Raw genomic sequence first — 23014 nt, 5'->3', positions numbered from 1 at the left:
AATTCACATAATACTTTGAATTATTTTCTGACTAGGATTCATTCTAAATATGATGCCATAGATAAGAGTATAAATTTCAGAAGAAACAAAACATCAAGAATAGTTAAGTCTGGGTAGGTAGAAGTATTTTTCTTTTGATCTAGATTTTCTAATTTTTCTGTAATAAGTATATATGGCTCTCCTAAACTTTCTTATATTGAACTTTTAAACTTGACTATACTCATACCCACCATTCCTCCTATCCTGTTGCAGTGGAAGAGGTTTTACTCCTCCTGTTCCAAATCCTTTCCCCTATATTCTGACTTCCATCCTTTTTGGCCTCTTGGGGATCTTACTCTATTTCCTGTATTTACCATATAGTCATCAACCTTTCCCTGGCTCCCTAGTGGCTATTTCCCTTCGGCATTTAAACATGCTCAAAGTATCTTCCACTAAAAACAAAATGTGTTGGATTAGATATTCCTCCTACATGCCTCTACGGAACTCTGTACTTCTGCTATCAGAGCACATATATTCTACTGCAACTTGTTTTGTCAGGAATCCATTCGACTGCATTCATGCTCTGTGAGGGTAAGACTGTCTATTTTGCTCAATGTTATATCTCTTACAGTAAAATGACACATAATAAGTATTCAATAATTTATTAATACATTAATGTTTCTTGAACGTATCTACCTACCTAGATAAAAATGTAAAAGTGAATAACTTTTCAAATACTACATCATACCTTCACATAACTGATTAAATAATTCACTAGGTAACCACTTCTCTAGAATAAGTCCTATGAGCTATTAGTGCTCACAAGCACTATATTTGGGGGGACCATGAAGATAACTCCTTAGGGTTATTTCAAAATACAATAATATGTGTTAAAAATCTATCTAAGTAAAATATTGCATAGGAAGATTAGCTTTAATTATGTTCCTGTTAATGCTGACCCTGTTGGCCTAGGTCTTAACTACATATGGTTGGTTACTTTACGTAAAACATACTTGATACTTAGGAAAAACCTCAAAGATGACTTAAAAAACCACCTGTTATTAACAATGAATACATAAAGGAGATGAAGGAGAAGGAAAAAGAAAGAAACAGCAAGATAAGACAGCGAAAAGTAAGAGAATCTTACAACAAGAGGAAGGATTTGCTGGCCACATCAATTCCTGTTGTCTAGATCTTCGGCCCTGACAGTCAGTATATATCCCAATGCTGTTAAAACACAGCAGATATTCTTTACTGGAGATTTCAACTGCACAGATGGCATCCATTGGTTGATGTGCAATAAATGAGAGTGTATGGTCATTTGAATGGAGCATACTGTATGGACTTCCTTCTCCATTCAGGGGGTATCTTAGAAATCCAGACTGGAATCCCACACAGAGTTGTTCACTGAAGATTGCCATCCACTGGACATTATATGGGACTTGAATTTCCTTAAATTTTCTGTGACGGCTCTTGCTCTGAAATAGTTCATAACAGAGGACCTGCCTTTTCATAGCCACACACAGGCATGTAAGAGCTCCATGACGTACTTTTCCAGAAGTTATGGTTTGACACCCTTTAGTTTCTGCCAATTTATAAAAATCAGTCTCTCGCCCATCCAAAGCTGACATAGGAAAAAGTCGTACATGACGATTTCGTCCTGAGATCACAGCGACAAGTTGATCATTTGGAATGAGTTCAATCTGATGAATCTTCTTATTGTCACCAACTCTAATAATTTCTATGCAAAGAAACAATAACAAATCAACTGCAAAATATTTTGTTTACCTATTAATTATATCCCAATTATACTCAAAAGAATAGGTCAACTTATAATAAAGACAGAGATACACACAGAAAAAATGAGAGATCAGAAATCATATGGAGAAAGATGAAGATAATTACACCCATTATAAGATAATTTAACCTGTCTGTAGTAAGGTATTAAATTTAGCACTGAGATTTCTGGCAGCCATGGCAGAGAGTTCCCATGTGATAAAGCATGCCAGATCTTTAAGAAAAACCTCTTTATTCTCACCAAATCCTAGGGAAGTTTACCATGGGGTTACTATTTTTAAAAACTGAGTAACTCATGTTTCACTAAAGGTATTTCTTTGGGTAACAAATTAATGAAGTTTAAATGCATTGTTTTCCCATGATCTAACTTGATATAAAGACAGAACTTAGAACACTGTATTCAAGAACGCTAAGTTAAATGGGTTCCTTTTTATTTCACCCAGTATTTAATTTCTCCCTAAAAAGAAATCTGTTGTGTTAAACTGTGGGATAAAAGACCCCAACAACAAACACATTTTAATGACTGTTACCACTCCTAGTACTGTTAGAACTATGAAAAACATCAAGTTGCATTTTTCTTTCATGTACCATCTTTAGAAATGCAATCTGAGTTCACACAGCAGAACTGTAAATAAAATGACACAAGGAAGACAACACACATGGAAGTTTTAGAACCTAGATGGAGTATAAAAATTAAAAAATTATCTTTTGACTTATGAACGTATCCAGTTAGGCCTGGAAAATTTCCATTATAGAATAAATAAGAGCAAATCCTGCTCTTTTTAGAATTCAGAATCTGTAGGTTAGAATACTCTATCAATAATATTTTCTCCAAAATAATTTTCTCTTACCATCTTTGGTGACATGCACAACAAATAACCCTTCTTCATTCCCCAAAGCTATTCTTTCATGATCTATATAAGACATAAATATGAAGTATTTTTATTAGGTAGAAACTATGTAAATTCATAGAATAAAACAGATAACAAAAGAAATTTGGTACAAAAAACCAAATAAATAAAATAAACCATTAAAAATAGCAATAACAATCTGCACTATTAAATTTCCTTTCAGATTACTGTGGTAAATATTATCTCATGTCTTTTTTTAATAGAACAATCATTAGAAAATAATTTATATCAATGCTTATAAAAAGATATCTTTTTTAATAGAACAATCATTAGAAAATAATTTATATCAATGCTTATAAAAAGATATATCTTTTTTAATAGAACAATCATTAGAAAATAATTTATATCAATGCTTATAAAAAGATATAAATGTTTATTCAATAAAAGGTGAAAGAAAAAAACCCCAAGTTTGTTAGCACCCTGTGTCCAGTTCCATTTCTTGTTTGGGGAGGGAAAAATTGTGCAAGGCATTTGAACCCTACTCATCAAACTTTTCATTATTTACTAGAAAGTAACAAAAGAGTGGGCAGTGTACGTAAGAATATAGTGAAAATTTAACCCTCCAGACAGAAAAGCTGCCATTTTTGAGGGCATATTATATATGGAACACTCTGTGTTACACATTCCATCTTATTTAAACTTCACAGTAACCTTTGCAAGGTAATTAGTACCTACATTTTACATAGGAAACTTATGCTTTATGAAACGGCTTATGCTTTAAACAACTTTTTCTAAGTCACACAAGCAGAAAATCGATTCATTAATAGGTTAATCTTCAGCATTGTTGCTTTTTCAGAAGAAAATACGTTTGTAAAGTATATTTATTCTTGTTTACTGAAAAATAAAGTTCTAATATGGCCTCATGCATTCAATAAACATTTACTGAGCATCTGTGATATAACACATACAATGTTAGACACTGGGATTCCTAGATGAAAACCAGTCCCTGCTGACAAGGTATATTAGTAAACAATTATAACAAGATAAATGTTATGAATTCATACCTATGATTGCAGCTGCCTGGGTCGTTTTAATGAGGGGAAGAGTGCTGTCATAAGCCTCTTTGGGAACATACACTGAGCGGTCTCTGAATTTGTTCTTCTTCAAAATCTTGTGCAATTCACTCAGCACTCCCACCCATTTACTCTTCTCATTCTCACTATCTGCTAGCATCAGGATTGAACATTTGTTATTAGACGCTGAGAGCTGGGAAGCTGTGACCTAGAACAATTTAATCAAAATTCATGACATCAGCAAACAGATACCTTTTAAGCCAGTTTTATACTGATGCTAGTTCGCTTAGCACTAGCCAACAAAATGAGCATTCATTAAGTGATACCTTTAACAGAGTTTAGCTATTCATAATCAGAAGAATAGTTTTAGCATTAGAATTCATGACTAAGGTAGTAGATACCGTTCTAAATGTTAGTGTCATTTGTATTTTCTTTGCCGCAAAGTGCAAGAATACTATCACTAAAAAATCCATTACACACAGTCATATAACAACAGCAACTGACATTTATTGGGTAATTACTGGGCACTGATCAAAGCACTTTGTAAGTATTAACTCATTTAACTCTATCAACATCTTTACAAGGTAGGTATTGTTATTATATTCTGATTTTATATATGAAAAAAACTGTGATGCAGATAAATTAATTTCTCCAAGGACACACAACTAGACTGGAATCCTGTGTCCACGCTTGTAAGCACTACACTGTACTGATTTTCAACTTGTTTTAAAAAAGTCAAAAATACTCGGAAGTACTTAAGATTCTCTATTACTTCATAACAATAACTCATCTCAGGGAAAGACCAGATCACTTGAGCTAGTATTTAAATGAAGGTTTATAATTATACAATGACACTATAATCAGAACAGAATTGAATTATGTATATATGGGTCCGTTATTCAAAGTAATTTAAGCAGCAGTGACAATAAAATCCCACAGTTAGAATCAGTTAAGATAAGTGGGCCTCTGTAGGATCCCTTGGTACTGGTGAGAGAATAGCTGTTGGTCTAGGAACTGAAAGACTAAGTATGGTCTTTGTCTGACCTTCCTCATATACAAGATTCATAGACAAATACAAAGCATATAGGCATACCATTAAGGCAACAGCCCTTTTTATTAACCTCTATTACCTTAATTCACCAATTCGAGATGGCCCTGTATTAGACAGCCTCCAAAGATGGCTACCAACAATTCTTCTATGGAATCCCACTCTTCTTATCAAGAAATGCAGTCTATTTCCCCTTCTCTTAAATCCGGGCTGACCTCATGACTTGCTTTGGCCAACAGAATGGAGAAGGGTTATTATGCCTGTTTTGAGCCTAGTCCTTAAAAGGCCTGGCAGCTTCCTCTGTTCTCTTGGAAGTCGGTCATGGAGAGCTCAGCCAGACTAGTGGATGATTAGAGACCACGTGGAGAGAGTTCATACAGAGAACTGAGGTGGCCCAGTGAACAGCCAAGTACTAAGGCGAACAGCCAGCACCAAGGCCCCAGATGTGAGAGTAAGGTCATTTTGGATATTCCTGCTCCAAACGAGCTGAATGCAGTCACATGAGTGCCCCCAGTTGACACCAGAACTGTACACCTGAAGGACTGACCCACAGAATGGTGAGAAATAAACCACTGTTGGCTTAAGCCACTAAGTTTTGGAGTGGTTATTACAAAGCAATAGAACTGAAACATACTGACTTTTTAAATGAGATCTTAAACTTCTATTTTTTAAAAAATTGAGAAATCTCATGCTTATTCATTTTTTCATGTTGTAGTGCTTATCTGAAAATTGAATTGTGACTCAAAAATATTATCCAAGAGGAAATCTATTTTAGAAGCCATATATTCACGCTTTCTTTCTTTTTTTAAAAATTTATTTTATTTTTGGCTGCGTTAGGTCTTTGTTGCTGCACGCAGGCTTTCTGTAGTTGCAGCGAGCTGGGGTTAATCTTCATTGCAGTGCGCGGGCTTCTCATTGCGGTGGCTTCTCTTGTTGTAGAGCACAGGCTCTAGGCGCACGGACTTCCGTAGTTGTGGCACGCGGGCTCAGTAGTTGTGGCTCACAGGCTCTAGAACGCAGGCTCAGTAGTTGTGGCGCACAGGCTTTGCTGCTACGTGGCATGTAGGATCTTCCCAGACCAGGGCTCAAACCCGTGTCCCCTGCATTGGCAGGAGGATTCTTAACTGCTGCGCCACGAGCAAAGCCCTATTCATGCTTTCTATTGGTCTTTTACTAATTAAATATTTACTTAGCACAAATTGTCTATAAGATTTGGTTCTATTCCAAATAAGTTTGTGATCTATATAGAAAGGCAAAACGTATACTCATAAAAAGCGAATAATTCAGTGATCAAATTACAGCACACATACTTACTCTAAATATACAGGGTATGTCTTTTCGACTTGCGTGAATAACATCAGAAGCCAAGACTGAACTCACAGAAAATTCTTCATCCCTGAAGGAAAAGGTAAAAGTCAATGGAAACAGTAAAAGTCAGTGTATGTGGGTATGTGTGTGTGGTTTTAGGCATGTATCCAAATAACACATATGAAGCAATCCTTAAAATTTAATTACATAAAACATCCAAATTAAATTTAAAAAAATTTTGAATTTTCTCCCTTTGTAAATTGATAGTGCCAAAAGTAATTTATCACGAGTAATTTAACAGTGCCACATTATACAAGAGTTTGAAATCATTTCTGGATCACTCGGAGTCAAAAGGCCAGTAAGTACAGATTGATTCGAACCCTGGTAGGTCTCCAGGGTCTCCAGTAGACTGCATCCTCTTTCCTCTCATAATACATCTCAAGTGCCTTCAACACAGCTCATCTGACATTTTACTGTTCCTTCAACACCTAAGACAGATTTCTTCCACGACAATTTATTCCTTGTGACTTCCTTAATTTGGTTACTGGTACCATCATTCTCTTGGTCTTAAAGACTTGACATCTTAGTCTTATCTTTGATTCTTCTCCCTTAGGAGGCTCTGTCAAATTTTCCTTGCTGATATTCTAGTATTTCTTGCATCTGTTCCTCTATATTCCATATTTGTGGGGAAGATAATGTGTTTGAAATGCTGGTATGAAATGCCAATGTGAGCCAGAGCTAGAAATTCTAGTTTTGAGCACTGGAGAAAGACCTGGACTGGAGACATGTGTCCGGGAGTCGTCAACACAGAGGTGATGGCTGAAGCTATGGCAGTCGATAAGATCACTGAGGGAGAGCGTTAAGGGAGTCACGAGAAGAGGGCAAGCAGAGCACCCCAAGGGGCAGGGGAAGAGTCTCAAAAATGAAACTAGAAACATTCAAGAGGTATACTTAAATGTTCACTGGTTCACTTTATATTCCAAGAGCCTGTTCGATTTTGAGATTTTTATTTCCCTTCCTCACATTGGAATTACACCTAAGCCTTTACTTTAGGTGATGATATGAACATTACACACATTAGACTCCAGTACCCCAGCAACCTTTAAACTGGTCTTTTGGTTTCAAACATTAGCTTCTTCTCCCTGACACAACACACATCAACCTGTTCTATAACTACACCTTATTTCATATTTTTAATTATGTTACGATTGCAATATTAGTAAATGAGAAAATTAACATTAAATTAGATTTAAATAAAAACATGGCAATGCAATTATAAGAAAAATCACACACTTTTCATTCCTATGTTGCAAAGATACAAATATTTTCACCTTCACAAACTTACCTCATGTCAATCACCTGACTGACTACGACACTGGGCTGAGAAGCTTTTCCTTCAGCAATATCATACAGAAAGAGTTTGAAATCACAAACTACAGCCAGTGCTCTCTGCCATCCTTTCTTCACTCCAGCTGGCTTAGGGATCTTAGACAGGCAAACAAACAAACAAACAAAACAACCTAAACTGAAATGTCAGTCAGAGCCCCTTTAATTACATATGTAACTGCATGATGAAAACCTAAAGACAGTGTGCACGTGTTGTAAGTCTGCCACTGTGTCTGGTAAAGTAGCAGATGGTACACATACATCATTAATAACATGAGAAAGTGTGATAACACATTCTTCAAACACTGACATTATATTCTGAAAAAAACGTTAATGGTACCATTTTAATTTTCTCTAGTGATTCATTAAAATAACATTCATGGATTTCTAAGTAGCATAAAAGCCAAATTTGATAGTAGGACGAAAAGCAGCTTACACTTTAAATATTATTCAAGATCACAAGTAAGATTATGTCTTGACAATATCTCATACTTCATAGGCATATGCCACCTCTCCAGCAAGATGAAGAGCCAGACTCCTTTATGGGGATTTCAACATCTGTTCATTACAATACAGGGACAGTACCGAAAATTTTGAGACGTTTTGGAATTTATGCTGAGCAAAAGCTAGGTTTTTGTTTTCAGATCATTACTCTGAATGAAGCAAAGCTGTTAGATGAATTTTATTCACCTAATTTTCTGTCAAGGACTGTGTTTGTAAGGTGACTTTCTTTAATTCATTAAGAAGCCTTAAAAGATTAATCTAAACCCAACCTAATCATACTTACCCTGACATGCCCTTCATATGCTGTTCCTATTCCTTTCTGTGGATCTATACCCAGGGGACCTTTTGTCTGCTCAGGAGGAACTGGACAAGCAGTTGGAGCTTTGTTTACACAAGTTATGTGACATGAAAATCCACACACTTTTGGAGGGGAAAAAAGAAACAGTGTTCAATAAAAATCCGTTTTTACAAAGAGAAAATTCACTGAGCACTCATTACATGCAAAGTGCCATGTTAAATGCATGCTTACCTCTGATTTTATTTTAAACAACTTGACAATATTTTTGTCATTTGGGGAGCTGATTTATTTGCTCACCAGTAAGAATTTCAGTGAGAAGTAGTAAATACTTTTTTATTACTGTAATACGTAATATTAGCGTTCTGTGTTAACACTAGTGATCAAAATGAGAAGCAAATAGATGGAAAAAAAAATCTAACCTTGCAAATAAAACAACTGTTTTAAACTGAATTCTTAAAAGAGTAGCTTCTGTAGTTTTCTTTAACTCTTCATCTCACTGCAATTTGGTATCTGACCTGAAATCTCTCTTGCAAGAGTTACTGATGGATGTTAAATTACCTGACATCTTTTCAATATCTGGCAAATTTTACCAATCCCTCTTTTTGAAATTTAAATTGTTCAGTGATTAAGAAGGTATAATTTAAATTTTAGGAGTTACTGATATTATTGTATATAGTTAAATTACTACTAAGATAATAATAGTAGTTAACTTTATTGAGTGTTTTTAATTTTTTCTGTAATAATCTAAGCGAGGTAAGATCATCCCAATTTACATATGACTGGCCCTGGGTCACAGAACTTGTTAAGGGGCATTGCTGGAATTCAAACCCAGGCAGTCTTGCTCAGAGCCTGCATATGTAACTACCAACAGTATTGCCATGATACCTCTTGATACTTAAATGATGAACTTGAGATTCTAAGACAAAATGATAAATAAAAATAAACTCTCTTCCACTGAGACTTGGTTGGTTGAGAATTAAAGGTTAAAATATTTAAAACAAACAAGCTTGTTGGGAGAGGTTACAGACTAAGAATATCTATTTAGACAATTGCTACTCTCAGGGGGATCCTGGAGAATATGTGGGAAGGAATAAAAGAGGAACTGAAGGGATACCATCATGGGAACACATACACATGGGAAAATGGATTGTATATCACAAATGGATATAAAACCAGCAGAGAGGCAAGAGGGACTAGTACAGACTGTCAAAAACGATTCATCTTCTGTAAGACAACTCATTCACTTCTAAGTAGAGTGTCTAACAAGTTACAATTTGCTTTAATAAGCAAAAATCTCTCTTCCAAGGGGCAATGGAAACAATAAGATAATTGTCCAATACTGGATCTAATTTCAACCAAGAAGAATTAAAATGACAGGAATCTTTAGAGGTTATAACCACATTATACATTTATGAAAGCCTGAGCAGAGTCCAATGTATCTCCACAGCTTTATAGGGTAGATTGGTAGGCTGCAAAGAGTCAGTCTGAAGAAAAGACAGGCCCAATTTCATGGCAGGAGACCCTTAGAAGGGAAGAGAATTGGGAAGATCTCAAAAATTCCTACTATGGAACTGCAAATGATTCTGATTCATAAAAAATGACAAGGGACCTAAAGCCAAGTAGCTGCGAGGATTCTTTCCCGATAAACAGATTAAAAAGTCACATTTATAAGTACTGGCTAAGTTTCACAATGAGACAAGGCAAATTCTCTGCGTTGGGCTCAGACACACCTCCCTAGTCAATGACAGAGGCTATTCCTTCTCAGATTACTTTGTTATCTTTACCTTTTACCTCCCCTTAACTATGTTTGCCAAGGCTCTGTCCTCATACTTGTTCTCTTTTTACTGTACATGTGTTTCCTGGAAAACATCATTCATACTCATCACTTCACACATTCATAACTCTCAAATCTCTACTTTTAAAGCCTGCCCATTTCCTTTTGCTCTAAACCCATGCATCTAAGAGACTAGTTAAGATAATGCAATCAGGATCTTCCACTTGGCTTGTGAGAACTAGCCGAACATAGAACCCTGATCCCCAGTGCCTAGAAGCACAGAGCAGGCATTCTGCGAGCATGTGATGGATGGATCAATGAATGGTAGGGAAAAACCTCTGCTACTAACACTTGGAATAAAATATCTTTTGACGCATAGTAGCCGACATTTAATATTTGTGAAAAGATACTTCATTGTCTACTTATTAATAATAATTCCTCTAATAAATTAAACAAGAGTAAAATTAAATGAATAGATTCAAGAATAACGTTCACATATTTTGTCATACAGGTTAATGGGTTTTGGGGACCGCAAATTCTCCTGAATGATGAAACGAAGATGAATGAAACATATTTAAATATAGCTCCCCTAGAAAATGTTTCTAGGGACCATCTGTCTAGTTTCCAATATTCAACAGACTTTAGCAAGGTGTTCAGTTTATTATCCAAAGAAAGGCAAATGATTAAGTCAGATAAATAAACATTTATATACTTTTTAAAGAGAATAAAGCTATTTGATTACAGTTTAGGGAGTAAATGTCAGGACACTAAATTAGTCACATTTTCTTGTCAGTTAATTCTTACCTTCACAGGAACAGCCTTGTCTTATCAAGCCCACCATCAAGGAGGTGCACTGATGGCATTTGGAAGGAGCAGTAAAAGATTTGACAAAAAACTGATGAGTCTTGCGCTGCAAAACAAATTGATAAACACACACACATTGTTCATTTAAAGGATTTCCATAATATGAATCTCTGTGAACCACACCAGCTGCTAGAATGTTTTCTAATTAGGTGTAGAATGAATTCTTTTCATTTCTCACCACATCTTTCTATAATTAATGCTCTTTAACTATTTTTATTAGGCAATACTGAGCTAGATTATGCTAAAAATAATATAAGAAGTTAAATGATAATCAATTGCTCTTGAATGCCATTTGAAAAGTTATAAAATAAACTAGCAATTTTTGCTCATGAATTTGAATTCAGGATTTTTGTAAGTTCTTTGGCAATGCATTAGGTGAAATTTTGCATATTTATACCTATACAAATAAAGAAATTTAATATGCTTTTATACCTTCTTACGAAGAACAAACAGTAATTTAAAATTCTTGTCCCTACTAAAAATCACGTATTTGATTTTCTGGGACCACGAACAAGTAACATGCTTAACAAATATGTTTCCTCCCTTGGAAGCAGGCAGTATTACACTTGAGCAGATATAAATACACATATATTATTCCAGAGACAGACTGAAAACCCAGCAGTTAAAGTTCTTCTCTAAGTCTTTGCTGATCTGTATGGTGGTACGCCAATGTACATTTCAGCTCTCTAGAACACTTCTTTCCTCTCCAAATGAACTCTTAGCATGTTTTAATAATAAATGAATTACAGCCACTGTTCTATCACTCTGCTGTGTGAACTTAGGAACAAATTACTTAACTCCTGTGTCTCACTTTCTTTATTCTATAAAATAGAATCCGTAATAATATCTACTTCGTGGGGTGGTTAAGTGAGCATTAATATAAACAAAGCCTTTTGAACAGTGCTGGCACAGAGTAAGCATTCAAAACATATTTACGTATGTATGTTATAAATATAAACGTATTTATAAAACATATTCTGAAGACAAATTTGGCTAATTATTTCTTTTTTATATGCGTGATTGATTTAAACTAGTAAAAACTTTATCCTGTATTCTGGTAACATGGGAATACTGATGGAAAACAGTTTTAAAGTAGTAGTATTTCAGTTGAAATTTACCATATTAACAAAAAACTAAAGAGAATATTCAAAGCTTTAAAATTTAAGTTAAAAATAAATTTTACTCTTCTCAACTGGGATATATTTACATACCACAAAAGAAATTTAAAAAAAAAATCAAGCGTAGAGAAGTAGATCATCTTTTTATATTAGGGTCCTGGAATGGAATGAGATTCTCAAATTTAGAGCAGTCATGAACTCTGGTCCAACCTCAAACCATTCTATTCTAGAAGTTCCTCAGGACCTTTGGTCAGTTGCAAAGCAGCACTGGGATCTGACTTTATTCTAAGTAGAGGACAGACTATCTTTCTACTGGCTCTGTAGTTGTTGTACGTGGACTGAGCAACAACCAAGGTGCAGACATTGTGCCAGTACTTCTCAACCATCTCATTTAATGGAGACAATGCCTCTGGGAAGATAGGTATTATTTCTTCACATAGATGAAGAAACTGAAACTCAGAGAGATTAAATAAATTAGTCATGAATAGACAGTTATTGGTAGAGTTAAAATTCAAGCCCGGATCTGATTCTGCCATCTTTCAGAGTTTGATAATTTAAAAACATGTAACTGAAAAATACGATCCTAAAAAAAAAACCCCACCAGACTATGTAAGACACAGTTAGGTCAAGACTAGAGGCCTCCGTGCCTGGGATAAAAATACCTGATTTGTTAACATCACATAAAATTTTGCTCAACATTTCTCCTGTATACTAATTTTTACTCTTAGTTTTTTTAACTTTCAGGAACTATGAGAGTAAATTTTCTAGTGCTAACTTTTTCAACTGTTCAAAATACGTTAATGCAATAATGCAAAATTTGTTACTGACTGGTTCTAAAGGCTTCTATTACAATGAAAGAATTAGTCAATGGCTCAAGGTAAGTAACTGTTGTTTTTCTTCTCCTACAAGATAAGAAGACATGTCTGAAATGACAGTAATAAAATAACCGTGCCCATGACAAATTTAATAGTATTACATCACAATATCTAAAAATCGCTTATAAAACATATTTATTATATACTTTTTCCCCAGAGATCTGCTCAGGATGTCATAATTTTAACTAAGTATGCAATAGTAGGAAAGATAAACAATGTTTTACCAAAGCACTGATTTTCAATGATCAACTGGCAGGTGCTGGTTAAATTGTAGGAGGTGGGCGTGATTCACTACTGAAGAGTAAATGGTCCATGTTTTACTAATCCCAACTAAGAATAACATGATTCTGAGAGCATCAAACTTTAGGCAACACACAATAGGTTTTTGGTTTTATTTCTTTTTGGTGCGGAGCGGGCGGGGGAAGATGAATAGTAACAAAAAGATAGGTGAATTCAGCCCTAGGGTCTAGACCACTTGGCTTCTGGATCTTTCTAAGATCCCCTTTCTTGTCTCCTGGTCAATACCTGATTTCTAATGCTTCCACAAAAGGTAGCTGGAGGAGGAGAAAAATATTTCTAGTAAAAGAGGCATTAAGCCTAAAGCATGAACTCAAATTAATTTTAGATTATGTGATAATTTGGAGTAAAATGAGAATTAACTATAATCTCGAAATTTAAAGAAGTGAATAGAAAGAAGGGTTCTTTTCTATTCCAATTTTGCCAGTGTTGCAGACTTCAAGCTACTCAACAGAGAAGGTAAAATACTTTTAATAAAAGATGTGAGAACAAAGTAGAACCAATCCTTTTTGAAAACTTACAAATCAGTAGTTGTACATAATTAGGATTCTACACTATAAATGACAAGGAGCCTTTATCTCAAGCAAACCTTTATTAAAGGTTTTTTTTTAAATACCCTTTTTCCCTTTTAAACACTTTTACTTTGAGATAATTATAGATTCAATCCTTCATCTTTTAAAAAACATGAAGTAAATCTTATTTTATTTTTTGGGGAGGAACAATAGGTGTAAAAAATTGAGTTAATATTCAGTCCATGAAATATTATCACCAGAGCTTCATGGAGGCCCCTCTAATTTTATTTTACCTTATTTATTTATTTATTAAACTGGACCCCTATCTTAAACCACTCATAAAAATCAACTCAAAATGGAGTAAGGATTGAACATGGACCTGAGTCCATAAAACTCCTAGAAAAGAGCATAAGGACTAAGATCCTTGACATTGGTCTTGTATTTGGCCTTATTTTATTTTTAATTCTTCCTTGATGATCTACTCCTCATCCTTCCCCATGAAATCTGTCACCCAATCTAAGGTGATCTACACAGGTCCTTGGATATGTACACAGCCTTATGAATTAGATATTTTTTGAGTGTTGCTAATTTATATAAATGTGATTTTGTTACACATCAACCATATTTTACCTATCTTTCTTCTATTTCCAACTCCCTGTTACCATATGCAGCACTAAGAATCTCTGTCATGTTGCCTAATGGATCTGCGTAAAAATTTTTCTGAAGGAATGAGATTGCTCAGTTATGTGGTATATGTCTATTCCAGTAGCAAGGTTGTTCTCCAGAATGGTTGTACCTGTTTAAAATTCCACTAGCTGTGTGTGAAGCTGCGTGTTTCTTCACATCCTTGATGCTACCTTACTTAATTTTTGACAATCTGGTGAGTATAAAGTAGTATTAATTTAAAATTATTAAATTATTTAAATTTTTCATTTCACCAATTATAAATAAGGTCGGACATTTCTTCACATGCTTGCTGACCATTAGGATTTCCTTTTATGGGAATTACTCATATTATTTGCCAGATTTTCAACTGGATTTCTAATCTTTTTCACATGCAGTTACAGGAGCTTCTTATATACTGTGTTCTAGAAATGAATCCCTTACTGGTGTTAAACACTGCAAATATCCTCTCCTAGTCTGTCATCACTTATTAACCACCTACTAACAATGTTTTCAATGTACAAAGATCTTTAATTTTAATGTAGTAAAGTCCATCAATGTTTTCACCTTATGACTGTGATTTGAGATCTTATTTTCATTCCCTAGTCACAGAGAAATTCTACATTTTCTCCTATGTATGTATGTTTAACTTTTAAAATCAAATTAATACATGTATATAGTTTTAAGAGTAAATAGTATCACAATCCTTATAACAAAAACATAAGTACCCCTTTGCCCCAAGTCGTCCTTCCCAGGGGCAATTTCCTTTAACCCTGTTAGCTATTTACTTCTATCAGCAGAACGAATTTTAGGGTTCAGAGTTCTTTTCTTTCAACACTTTGAACATACTTCTTGTCTTCTTGCATCTCGTTGCTGTTGAGAAGACCAATATCAATTTGACTTCTGTTTAGATAATCTGCTTTCTCTTTGAAAGTTTTTAGAATTTTCTCTTGATCTATGATACCCTTAAATTTTGCTATAATGTGTCCAAGTGTGAATGTTTTCTTACCTCCTCTTTTTAGCACATAATAATGTATTTCAGTATGAGGATTTCCACCTTTATTTCTGGGAAATATTAGGTCATTATTTCTTTAAGTATTTCCATCTCTCTATTTTTTCTTTTCTTTTGAAAGTCCAGCTATATAGATAGACACTATTTCTGTCTTACAGCTTAACTTTCATATTTTCCACCTCATCTTCCATCTCACAGCCTGTTTTTCTGCTACATCCAGTTTGCTCATTCTGCTATTAAAGCCAGTTACTTGAGTTCTTTATTTCAGCAGTTATATTTTCAGGTCAAGCACCTGGAAATTATTTTTCTTTATAAGTACCTTATCCTGACCCATGTTCCCAACTTACTTCCTTTCTTACCTCTTTGAACATACTTATTGTGCTTATTTTAAATTCATGTTCTGTCTAGCCTCAATTTTATCTAGCATAGATTATTCAGTTGGTTGCTTTCTTTTATACCAGTTATACTTTGGTATATTTTATTAGTTTTTCAGATGCATCAATCTGTCTCTAATTCTGGGGTTTACCCGAAGTTCATGCTCGGGGGATGGAGAGTTCCAATTTCTAGAATTCCTTTGTAGGAGCTTGAGATAAGCAACTAAATCTTCATGTTCTACCATATACAATACTTTGGACATGGTCATGTTGAATGGAATGAAAAAAAATGATCTGAATTTTTCTCTAAACATTTCTCTTTCTAAGTGTTTTATTAAGCTCAATTTTAGATTCTTCCACAAGTGGCCTCAACTTAATGCCTTCCTTACAGTACATACTCCAAGCACTACTCCTTGCTGTAACAGACTTCAAAACACTGAATTTAAGAAGGTGGAAGTTAAAACAAAACAAACTTTGCATGTTTGTCCTACCTTTCTTAGTGGTGATTATTTCCACTCATACAGAATTTATTCTCTTTCCCAGCTTTTATGTTTACAATTTTGAGGAATCTAATAGTAAAAATCACGGCACATACAAAAAGCAGAAGAAATCCATTCTCCTTCTTTCCTTTTTTTTTTTTTTTTTCCCACAACATACAATGCTTATCACTAGATTGAATACCTTAGGTGGAAAGCCAGTTGAACCAGGGCATCCCTTTTTCTTTAAGGTTGGTGTGTGAACTGGAAGTGGAGTATAGTCTACAGTCTGAATCCAGGGGAAAAGAGGAAATAAATGTCATAAAACACTTCATCTATTTCAAACATCACTAAAAATAAAAGTAAACACAGCCAAACAAAACAGCAATAAGGAAAAATTATCTCAATGAAGCTAAAATTCTTAGTGTTGATAATTTAAATTTCTGCCTGCAATATCTACAAATAAAATATTTGTTCAATTTATAAAAATTATTTCAGTCTGGAAATTTAAAAATAAATAACTTGTAAAAGAGAACCCACAGAAGAACACAAGAAAGTCATAGTATGTAGCCTACATAAAATTTAGGATATTAATTTTCAAGTTCAACTGAAAATGCCATATTAATTGTATAAAGTATCTTAAAGAGTTTTAAAGCAAGATTTATAATCAAAATATTTAGAAGATTCTTTTAACTCCTTTGACTTCTATATACAGGATGCACATTACATATATGGAATACAATTCTGTGGATTTGTGTGTATGTGTGTAGAGAGAAAGAGCGAGAGAGCGCATGCGAGATATAGAGATTGACTGATTGAGGGATTGATTGATTAGTGGGATTTTTGTGAAGAAAGTAATTTCTAAGAAGGGAGTTAGATTGTTTAATATTACTGGAATTCCGAACTGACAGAAATTTAATTACTTGCCATATCTTTATTTTATGGCATATTACTGTAAGATATTTCTTTGAATGAAAGGAACCAGTGATTTTACTGGATGTTATTGTGGAAAAAAAGAGTCACTTATTAGCAAAGTGTAAAAAAAAATATATGACGAATGACTTCCTTTTCGGCTGCTAAACAAGCAAGCAAGCAAGAGGGAAAAGCTAGCTTTGTGTAAAGTTACAGAATATTCTAAAATATTAAGAGAAAAATGGATGGTCCCTCTTTGCCTTTGTTGCTATATAACCTCCAAAATCCAAATATTTTATACACATGATAGCCTTAAAGTGGAATTTAGATGGGCTTCTCAGAGTTTTCAACTTAACTATGAGTTTAGTTCTAATTTAAATTTAATTAACTTTTAAATAGCTTGAAAAAAGTATTAAACCCAATTTATCATTTAAAAAAATAAATATGAAATAAAAGAGATGAATACAAAACCTTTATGAAAGTTAATAAAGAACAATTCATAGGAAACAAAATTGTCACTAGAATTTACATAGAAAGTCCAAGAGAAGTTTTTAGAATTAAAAGGGGTGAAGTAGGGGTGCTGAATCCAAGATCATCATAATCCATAAAGACCAGCAATGCCTAATTTAGAAAACATATTTTAAAGAGATCCCATTCACCATAGCAATAAAAATTTAAGCTTCCTAGGAACAAATCTAACAAGTAATTTGGAGTACATTCAGGAAGAAAATAATGAAACTTTATTGAAGCATATAAAAAGATATCTAAATAATGTTCATAGATGGAAAGGCCCAATATCACAAAGAGATCAGTTCTCCTCAGATAATCTATAAATTCAAATCCAATCAAAAGCTTTACATGGAAACTACAAGCTGAACCTAAAAATCATACGTAAAAACTAAAGAGTCAAGAAGTAAAGGAAGAAGAACAAGGTATGTGGGAGTGGCTGATCATACCAGGTATCAGGAATCATTTTAAGGCTACAATAATTAAGACAATGTGATGTCGGTACAGGAATAGACAAAAAGAACAATGAAAGAGAACAGAGAATCCCAGACAGAAAGAACAATGAAAGAGAACAGAGAATCCCCAAACAGACCCATTTATATAAAGCAGAGATAGATTTACAAATCAATGGGGGAAATATAGGAGAGTTGGTGGTTCATACAAGAAAAACATTTGAACTCCATTTCTCATAATACATAACAACAAATTTCAGTTTGATCAAAGCCCTAAACATGTAAAAGCAAAATTTAAAAACTTTTAGAAGAAAATATGGAAGAAAATCTTTATAACTGCTGCATAGGGAAGAACTGTTTTAAAAAGACATAAAAAGCAGAAGTCATAAGAGACTGACAAATATGGCTACTTTAAAATAAAAACTGTTGCAAGACAAAAAGATACGACAAATAAAATTTTAAAATAAGCCACAGACTGGAAGAAAATATTTGCAATGCATATAGCCAGCTAGGAATTAGTATCTGGAATAAATAAAGAACAATTACAAAACAAGTGGAAAAATAATTCAATAGAACAACAGACAAAAAGACATGAACAGGCAAATCATCAATGGTCAATAAACATATAAAAAGATGTTGAATAACACTTGAAATCAGAGAAATGCAAATTAAAACAAAAATGCCACTCTATACCCATCAAATAGACAAAAGTTAATGTCTGACAGTACCAAGGGCTGGAAGGATGTGGGGAAATAGGGAACTCACTCACACACACACTGCTGGTGGGAGTGAAAACGGGTCCAACCACTGTGGAAAATAATTTGACAAGATCTAGTTAAAGCTGAAAATGCATATTCCACACAACCCAATAATTCCACTTCTAGGTATATATGTGAACAAACTCTGCACATTTGCAAAAGCAGATAGCTATTAGGATGTTCACTTCAGCAGCGACTGTAATAACAGAAAACTGGAAACAACCTAAATATCCAACAACAGGAGAATGGATAAATAGTTGTGGTATATTCATACAATGAAATATTATGCAACAGTTATAATGAATGAACTAAGTAGACATGTATCCGTATAAGATGCAGATAACCTTTGTATAAAATTTAAATATACAACAAACACTATTATGTATTGTTTATGGATGCAAATGAAATAAACATGTAAAAGTAAGGAAGAAAGGGAGTATGCCAATTTCAGGGTATTTAGATATGTCTGGAAAAGGAGAGGGGGAATGGTAAGGGAAGGTTATTTCAACTGTCAGGAATATTTTCTTTCTTTTTAATACAAATTTTGGGGCAAAATGTTCATATATGTTAAATCTGTGGATGGTGGTTATGTGGGTATTTATAATATTATTTTCTGTATGCTTTAAATATTCTAACATTAAAATAAAAATGCATAAACTCAAAATATTAAAACAATGAAAATCTAAAATCAGAGGGTATCATCAACTTAACCAAGCAGTCTATCACAGGGTTGGAAAAAACCAAGTCAGAATCTGACTACAACTCAAACTTCACTTCAGACAGCTTTCAAAATGGGACTATCTGCTTCTATTGGAAAACTAGACACAGCTCTGTCTGATGACCAAATGGGAAACAAGGGAGCCATGTCAGAATTGTAAAGCTTGAGTAACCAGAACTGCATCTGAGGCAGGATAGCATTAACTGAGGAATAATACATCCTCTGACTTGTTGACAAAGGTGGCCAGTTGGCTGTTTTAAACCATTTACTTACATAAGGTGCAAACACAACACTGTTTTCGCGCTATTAAAAGGCATGATTTAAGTATTAAAAGGTTGGATGCCTATTGCTGATTAACAGAATAAACTATTCAGCTGCCAGCAGTGGCAATTTTCAGTTCTATTTATGAAGTAACAGTTATGTCATATCTTATTAGATTGATTAGAAGAATTAAAGTATGAGAATGGCACCTGACACTGCCATGTGTCCACAGAGTTTTTATCTGATAATTCCAAAATTCACACAACTCTGTCCTCTGTTCTATATAGCTCTCTACTTAAGATAAAGACTACTTTAAAATTAAATAAAATTTCTGTCTATTTTGGGTTGAAGTTGGGGGGACCATTTTTTACTTCAGTTTTATAATCCTATCTATATTATCAGTCAAATGTAATGATCTTCAATATACTGTGACTTATTACACAATACATTTGATTAAAAGAAGAGAGTCAGATTTCACTTGTTTTTGCAAGTCCCTCTTTCCTGACACAAGTGAAAAGTTGGGGAGCAAGACTGCTCCAGTGAGGCACCTTAACTGGCTCAGCTTCACTAGATGTGGAAGGAGATGTGGACCTTGACTGGATGTAAAACTTGACGTTCGGATTCCGTACATATGTGTTCTCAACGGGATCAGTCTAGGAAAATAAGTCAGGAAAAACAAAAACCCAAGAAATCACTTTTAAACAATGTGCAGCTCTTAGTAAATTTCTGTAAGGCATGATCACGATAACATTCTTGAGAAAGGAGAATAACAAACGTTAGTTTGAATATTCACATTAGGGATGTGTCATTATACAAAAACATAACCACTAGCTTTAAACAAAGGTCAAGATAACAGTAGTTAACAAATGCTCCAATCTTCACCACTGATCTCTTACTTCGAGCTACTGTGTGTTTTTCACTTGTATTCCACAAAATAAATCATACATGTGAAATAAATGCAGAGTACTTAATAGAAATATGTACTGCAGATTACAAATAAGTTTGTCCTTGATAAGAATGAAATTTGGTCCTCTACGAGGCGTTAGTTGAAAGTAAAAGAAGCAAACCTATCAGCTTTGTCACTAAATTAAATTCTCTTTTTGTTTTGCAGCAGCAGAAATACTGGCACTTATACTCAGCCGCACCTTCTGACCAAGTATTTTTAGAAACTGAAGATGCTTCGGGTTAAAATTTAGCATAAAAGATCCTATGGAACACACTGATCAATGATATATATTCAGTTTGGCAATATTCAAAATTACCAGGATTGGGTTTTTTAAATGAAAAGCAATGAAGACAACCTGGGAAGGTTAGGGAATTTGTTTCAAGTATGTTGTGCAGCAAGAACAATGCTGAGGTCAGCATTTATTGTAAATCAGCATTTACTGATTTACAAAATCAATAAAATGAGTAATCAGCTTAAGGATTTTAAATACGTACTAAAAAGGTTTTTAAAAATTTTTTTTCTCTATTATTATTATGGTTACTATTTTAGGGACTGGCTAGTGGGCTGGCAAATACTGGAGTAGCCCTCTGCTGGTGCCCACCTGTGACCTCCCTTGGTGGTGGGCATGGGCAGGTATTCCGGCAAACCGCAAGGCAAGACTTTGGTGGGACCGACTAAGATGGCCGGCAGCCAGGCCTTAAACCTTTAGCTACTGGATTCGGGAGAAACGGGGACAGGAAGGATCTCAGTAAGGGCATCTAGGGGACCTGGAGTAGCAGCTATGTACTAACAGCTAGGAGAGTATTTCATATTTTAAAACCGAACCATTGAACCGACGCATCCCAGCTGTATGTCAGCTCTGTGTGTGTGATGTGGATAATTTCATAAAACTAGTATGCCTTATGAGGTGGGAGAGCCAGGCCTGAATCTCATCTCTTGACTCCAAATTCAGGACTCTTTTTTGTTGTACCAAGGCAACTCCACAGTAGAGACAGTCAAAGTAATTTAGTGATCATGGAGACTGACAATGAACTTTGCTCAGGAACAGGAGAGTAAAAGAAAGAAGAAAATGGGATTCCAGTCAAATTTTACCTAGTTCACAATTTTACTGGGGGACAGCCATGGAGAAGGTTATCAGTTCAAATTGTTAATCTGAAATATGACCCTAGGTTGGGAATAAGGCAAAATGTCTTTTATTTTCTAAAAATCTACTTCTGGTTTCCCTAAGTTTATATAAGTTGCAAGCTGAATAAAAAGTCCATGGGGGAGTAGGTTCGATTAAAATGGAATTCATAAGCAATACTGATACATTTTACACTAATAAGAATTTTAAAACTGACTCAAATAATCAAGTTAATGATCTCATAAAGTTTTAAAGAAGTGTCCAAATAGAGGATTTGCTACTTGTAAAAAAATTGGATTATTTTAAGAAAATTTAACGTTCTGACCTGTCACACAAAAGCCTTTAGCCCACAGATTAATTAAAAGACATAAAATCAGAAGTTCCTGTGTGAAGGACAGTGCTGTATTTAAAAAAGGTGATAATGAGAATTCAGAAACAATTTGGTTCCATTTTACTTGAAGCAGATTTTAAAATAAGACAGTGATTCTCAACTTTCTGAGAGGAGCAAATTTAATACAGCAAATATAGTGGCTTTGTACCTCTGGGTCCAATTACTTTAAAAATTCTTCAAAAATGAGAAAGGCAAGACATTGCTGCTCCCAATAGTACTGGCTGAAATTTTAAAGCAGGCTTGCTCTTTGTGCCATATGGACACATACTGACAGAAGTTGAACACACTGTTTTATATACTTTCCTGTGCTGAAATTAGAATATACCACCTTAAGCCATTTTGCCAATATGTGCTCTAAAGGGGGGCTCACATCATGAAAACTGTCAAACCTAAAAATCAAGTTGATCATTAAAACATTTACTAGCATGTTTCATGACCCTATAAAAATGTGACATTATGACAGTTTGATATTGGCAAAGAAAAGAAACACTATCACAGTTTAATCTGTGATTACACAAATCAGTGACTCTTAAGGAATGACTGAGGCTTTTAGCACATACCTCTTGGCCCTTCTGAAGAATTACTGGCATTATAAATCTTTTTCTCCTAAAAAATTTTTACTCATCAATGAAATGAAAGAAAACAATAGAAATGAGAACAGATTTTAAAATGATTTTCTTAGCTGAAGGAGATTAAAACTGGCTTTTCAGAAGTGGAAAACATTTAAATGTTAAAAA

At 34.3% G+C, this 23014-nt stretch overlaps 1 protein-coding gene across 1 annotated transcript in view; it reads right to left on the bottom strand.

Moving 5' to 3' along the window:
- CDC42BPA (CDC42 binding protein kinase alpha) overlaps window positions 1–23014 on the bottom strand; it is a 345595-nt gene that overhangs the window by 24045 nt on the left and 298536 nt on the right. The window contains 8 exon segments of the mRNA XM_032632745.1: window positions 1127–1720; window positions 2628–2690; window positions 3692–3908; window positions 6063–6144; window positions 7402–7541; window positions 8230–8366; window positions 10823–10928; window positions 16415–16498. Coding sequence (XP_032488636.1) covers window positions 1127–1720; window positions 2628–2690; window positions 3692–3908; window positions 6063–6144; window positions 7402–7541; window positions 8230–8366; window positions 10823–10928; window positions 16415–16498 — 1423 coding nt within the window.

This window comes from Phocoena sinus, chromosome 1 (genome assembly GCF_008692025.1).
Source record: "Phocoena sinus isolate mPhoSin1 chromosome 1, mPhoSin1.pri, whole genome shotgun sequence".
NCBI lineage: Eukaryota > Metazoa > Chordata > Mammalia > Artiodactyla > Phocoenidae > Phocoena > Phocoena sinus.
Note: the sequence above shows the minus strand (reverse complement) of the source record. Positions and strands in the feature narration are given on the sequence as shown.